This window comes from Penaeus monodon, chromosome 15 (assembly GCF_015228065.2).
Source record: "Penaeus monodon isolate SGIC_2016 chromosome 15, NSTDA_Pmon_1, whole genome shotgun sequence".
Taxonomy (NCBI): domain Eukaryota; kingdom Metazoa; phylum Arthropoda; class Malacostraca; order Decapoda; family Penaeidae; genus Penaeus; species Penaeus monodon.
In genome coordinates this window covers 5,393,830-5,394,562 of record NC_051400.1, presented here as the reverse complement: position 1 = coordinate 5,394,562, position 733 = coordinate 5,393,830, and the positions used below count along the sequence as shown (strand labels likewise).

The window sequence follows — 733 nt, the reverse complement described above, 5'->3', positions numbered from 1 at the left end:
CACATTAGAAATTAGGTAACAAAGATATATTATGGTATTTATTGCATTTTCAGACAGCCACAGCAGATGAATATTTCATGTCACACGGAGAAACAGCAAAAGTAGTGACTTCAGACCACACACTGAGCCGACTAGAGACCCCACGTCTGTCACCTGAGGCTCTCCAGGCACTCTTGATGGGTGTCTCTTCTTCACACCACCAGGAACGTCAGGCTCTCCTTGAAGAGCACCTGCAAATGTTTCCACGTTGGATGACGTACCTGTGGTTAGTATTGTGTTGTTGATTATTAGATGATAATCATGTTTTTTTGTTTTGTTATGGGAGTTACTTTTGCAATTTTTTTAACTTCATGTCTCCTGTTAGTTATTGGTAATTCAACTAGATATCTGAGAGGACAGTCATATGTGTTGCCACTCTACTATCACAGAAAAATGAATGGCACTCCCACTACTTTTTATAAAGTCTTGTCTTGTCTTTCTTTCTTCGGTTTAAGTGTGAATTAATTCAATGCCTCCGACTTTGATACATACACGTATGATGTAATGATTCCTTAGTGCTGTTTTTCAGTCTGAATTCTCACAAAAGCATTAAACCATGACATGATGTACATGCCATCTGGAGGCAATAAGTTCATAATAATCTTATCCTGATTTTAATTTTTGTAATTCCATCCTCAAATTCCAGTGAAGAAGTTATTACTGTTTATAAATAAAGATTATATACTAAAGATTT

General features: G+C 36.4%; 1 protein-coding gene across 1 annotated transcript in view; it reads left to right on the top strand.

Annotated features, from left to right (window-relative positions):
* The window catches only part of LOC119581712 (origin recognition complex subunit 2-like), a 14,100-nt gene that overhangs the window by 6,438 nt on the left and 6,929 nt on the right, over nt 1–733 (top strand). The window contains exon 6 of the mRNA XM_037929837.1: nt 54–265. Coding sequence (XP_037785765.1) covers nt 54–265 — 212 coding nt within the window. The remainder of the gene's footprint in view (nt 1–53; nt 266–733) is intronic.